This window comes from Crocuta crocuta, unplaced genomic scaffold (assembly GCF_008692635.1).
Source record: "Crocuta crocuta isolate KB4526 unplaced genomic scaffold, BGI_CrCroc_1.0 scaffold334, whole genome shotgun sequence".
Taxonomy (NCBI): Eukaryota; Metazoa; Chordata; class Mammalia; order Carnivora; family Hyaenidae; genus Crocuta; species Crocuta crocuta.
In genome coordinates this window covers 5,313,512-5,315,805 of record NW_027533260.1, presented here as the reverse complement: position 1 = coordinate 5,315,805, position 2,294 = coordinate 5,313,512, and the positions used below count along the sequence as shown (strand labels likewise).

The window sequence follows — 2,294 nt, the reverse complement described above, 5'->3', positions numbered from 1 at the left end:
GGACACTGGTCGCAGGCGTAGGGCCGCTCGCCCGTGTGTGAGCGCATGTGCACTTTGAGATTGCTGAAGGAGCTGAGGGTCTTGGCGCACACTGGGCAGGTGGGGCTCCGCCGGGCGGGGACACTCACCCGCGGGCCCCGGGCCTCAGCTTCTGGCTCCACCACGGCCGCCACGGCAGCGGCCACCTCCGCCAGGCCCAGCAGCGGGCTCTCCGGGGCCTCAGGTTCCGTCTGGTAGATGGACAGCCCGTGGTCCCACTGGGCGTGGCGCAGCAGCTTCCAGGCCCCCGAGAACTGTCTTCCGCAGCGGAGGCAGCCCAAGGCCGTGGGCTCCCTGCGTTCTGCAACGGGAGAAGGAAGGGCCTGCTGTTAGAGAGGTGGACAGAAGCGACGGTCGCCACCCACACCTGCCAGCTGGGCACCTTCCGCGGGAAAGGCTCCATTCCAGGGGCTGAGAAGACCCCCCCCCTCCCCCAAGTTGATGCTCCGAGGCAGGCGGGCCAAACCTGCCAAGTGGACGATGAATTCCTGAGGGTTCTTTTTGTGTTTGAAAGTCCTCACAAGAAAAGTTAAAGCAGGGTGATGGGTGGGGGCGGGGAGGGCTCTTCTATACTGGGGAATCAGGAAGGGAGAAGGGGCAAAGCCTTTTCCCCAAGCTCACAAGCCTGGAAGGGTGGAGTTGGGGTTTCAACCCAGAAACCTGGAGAGTGGGAGATGAATTAAAAAAAAAAAAAAAAAATTTGCTTAATACAGCTTTTGATTACCGAGCGGGTTTCTGTGCCCGGGCCCCAAGTTCATGGGTTCCATGCAAGGTCTCCTATTCCCTGTCTTACAGAAGAGGGGACGGAGGGGGGTGCAGATGCAGCCACCTAGAGCCTGGCGGGGTGAGTTAGGTCCCCCTCCCTCTGCGTGGACCCCGAATTAAGAGCCCTCTAAATTGGCTGTTTTCTCTAGACCCTCTGAGTACTATCAGTAAAGTACTTTACTTTTCAAGTTCTCGACAGTCTCGGATGGGGTGGCTTTCCTAACGCAATGCCAGGGTCAGGAGCACAGATGGGGGCTGGAAAGCGTCAGCCTGGCCTGACTCCCACCTAGTTCTTAGGCTCCCTAGCCGTGTGACCTTGGCCAAGAACCGCTCCTCTTGGGCTCTCAGCTCTCATTTGTTAGAACACAGAGACTAACCTTTTAGGGGTGTTGTGACGTTGAATGAAGAAGAACTGAGAGTCTCGGCCCATGTAAACCCTCAGTAAACATGAACTACACCCACGTGGCTGGGGTGCCCACACTCCACCGAGTCCAAGCACCTGGGAGTGTTCCAGGGACTCCANCACAAGGGCCAGGGGATGGAAATGTGTAGGTTTAGAGGAGCCCCACAGCCTGTGACGACCAAAAGCTTCCTGGGACTCTAGAACCACGTTAAGGCTTTCATTCCCTTTGAAGAGCAGGAACCCAGGTGTCCAGCCACCCAGGACCTGGCCCAAACCAGGGGCTTCCCGGCGGGCAGGGCTGGGAGATTCCATCAGAGAGGGAAGCCAGAAGCCCCTTCCTGGGCTCCGGGCAAATGCCCCAGCACCTCAACCAGCAGTAGTAATAAAGAGGTGGGAGGGGGTGGCCACAGGCGCTTGGAGCTGGTCTCAGCCTCCCCTCCCCCAGGCGGCTGCCCTCCCCAGAGGTCCCTCTACTGCCACACTGGTCCAGCCACCTGGCCAGTTATTTCTGGCCAAGGGGAAGGAGAAGTGAAACCAGATTGGGGGTGTGTGTGTGGCAAATCCCCAGACCAGTCTTCAGGGGCTGGCCACACCCTATGGGCNGCCCCAGGACAGGGCAGGCCCTGGCCACGCCCAGGCTGCACCCGATGGGGAGCGAGAAAGGGGAAGTAGTGCTCACTGCCCCGCCTGTCCAGTTCAGCCCCTTCTCCCACAGGAAGCCAGGCCCTTGAACTTGAGAGGGGGACTGCATCCCGGCTTGACTCACCTGAGCCCTGGCCGGGGCTGGGGCCTCTGAAAAGCTGACAGTCCAGCTTTTTGTGGTCCATGAAAGCAGTGATGGCCTCCAAGGGAAAAGTCTGCAGGCAGCGGCCGCAGGTCAACAGATCTGGGTGTTTGTCGGTCCAGGGCTGGCGGTCTGCTGGGAGGAAGCGGGTGGTGAGCGTCGGGTGGGGCCCGGATGGGGGCTGGGGGTTCTGAGGGAGAGGGAAACCCCGAAGGTCAGAATGGGGGCTGGAGGCCAGGACCAGGCAAGGGAAATAAGGCAGGGCCGGGGGTCGGGGTTCGGTGCCCGGTGCCCAGAGGGCCT

The 2,294-nt window shown here is 60.6% G+C and overlaps 2 protein-coding genes across 3 annotated transcripts in view; one reads left to right on the top strand and one right to left on the bottom strand.

Annotated features, from left to right (window-relative positions):
* The window catches only part of ZNF296 (zinc finger protein 296), a 3,212-nt gene that overhangs the window by 537 nt on the left and 381 nt on the right, over window positions 1–2,294 (bottom strand). Inside the window, exons 2-3 of the mRNA XM_077747213.1 lie at window positions 1,974–2,216; window positions 7–340 (exon numbers count right to left, since the gene is read on the bottom strand). Of these exons, the coding sequence (XP_077603339.1) occupies window positions 7–340; window positions 1,974–2,216 (577 nt within the window). The remainder of the gene's footprint in view (window positions 1–6; window positions 341–1,973; window positions 2,217–2,294) is intronic.
* GEMIN7 (gem nuclear organelle associated protein 7) overlaps window positions 1,932–2,294 on the top strand; it is a 12,679-nt gene continuing 12,316 nt past the window's right edge. For both annotated transcript variants that reach the window (XM_077747416.1, XM_077747415.1), the window contains exon 1: window positions 1,932–2,083. The gene's annotated coding sequence lies outside the window, so the exon portion shown is untranslated. The remainder of the gene's footprint in view (window positions 2,084–2,294) is intronic.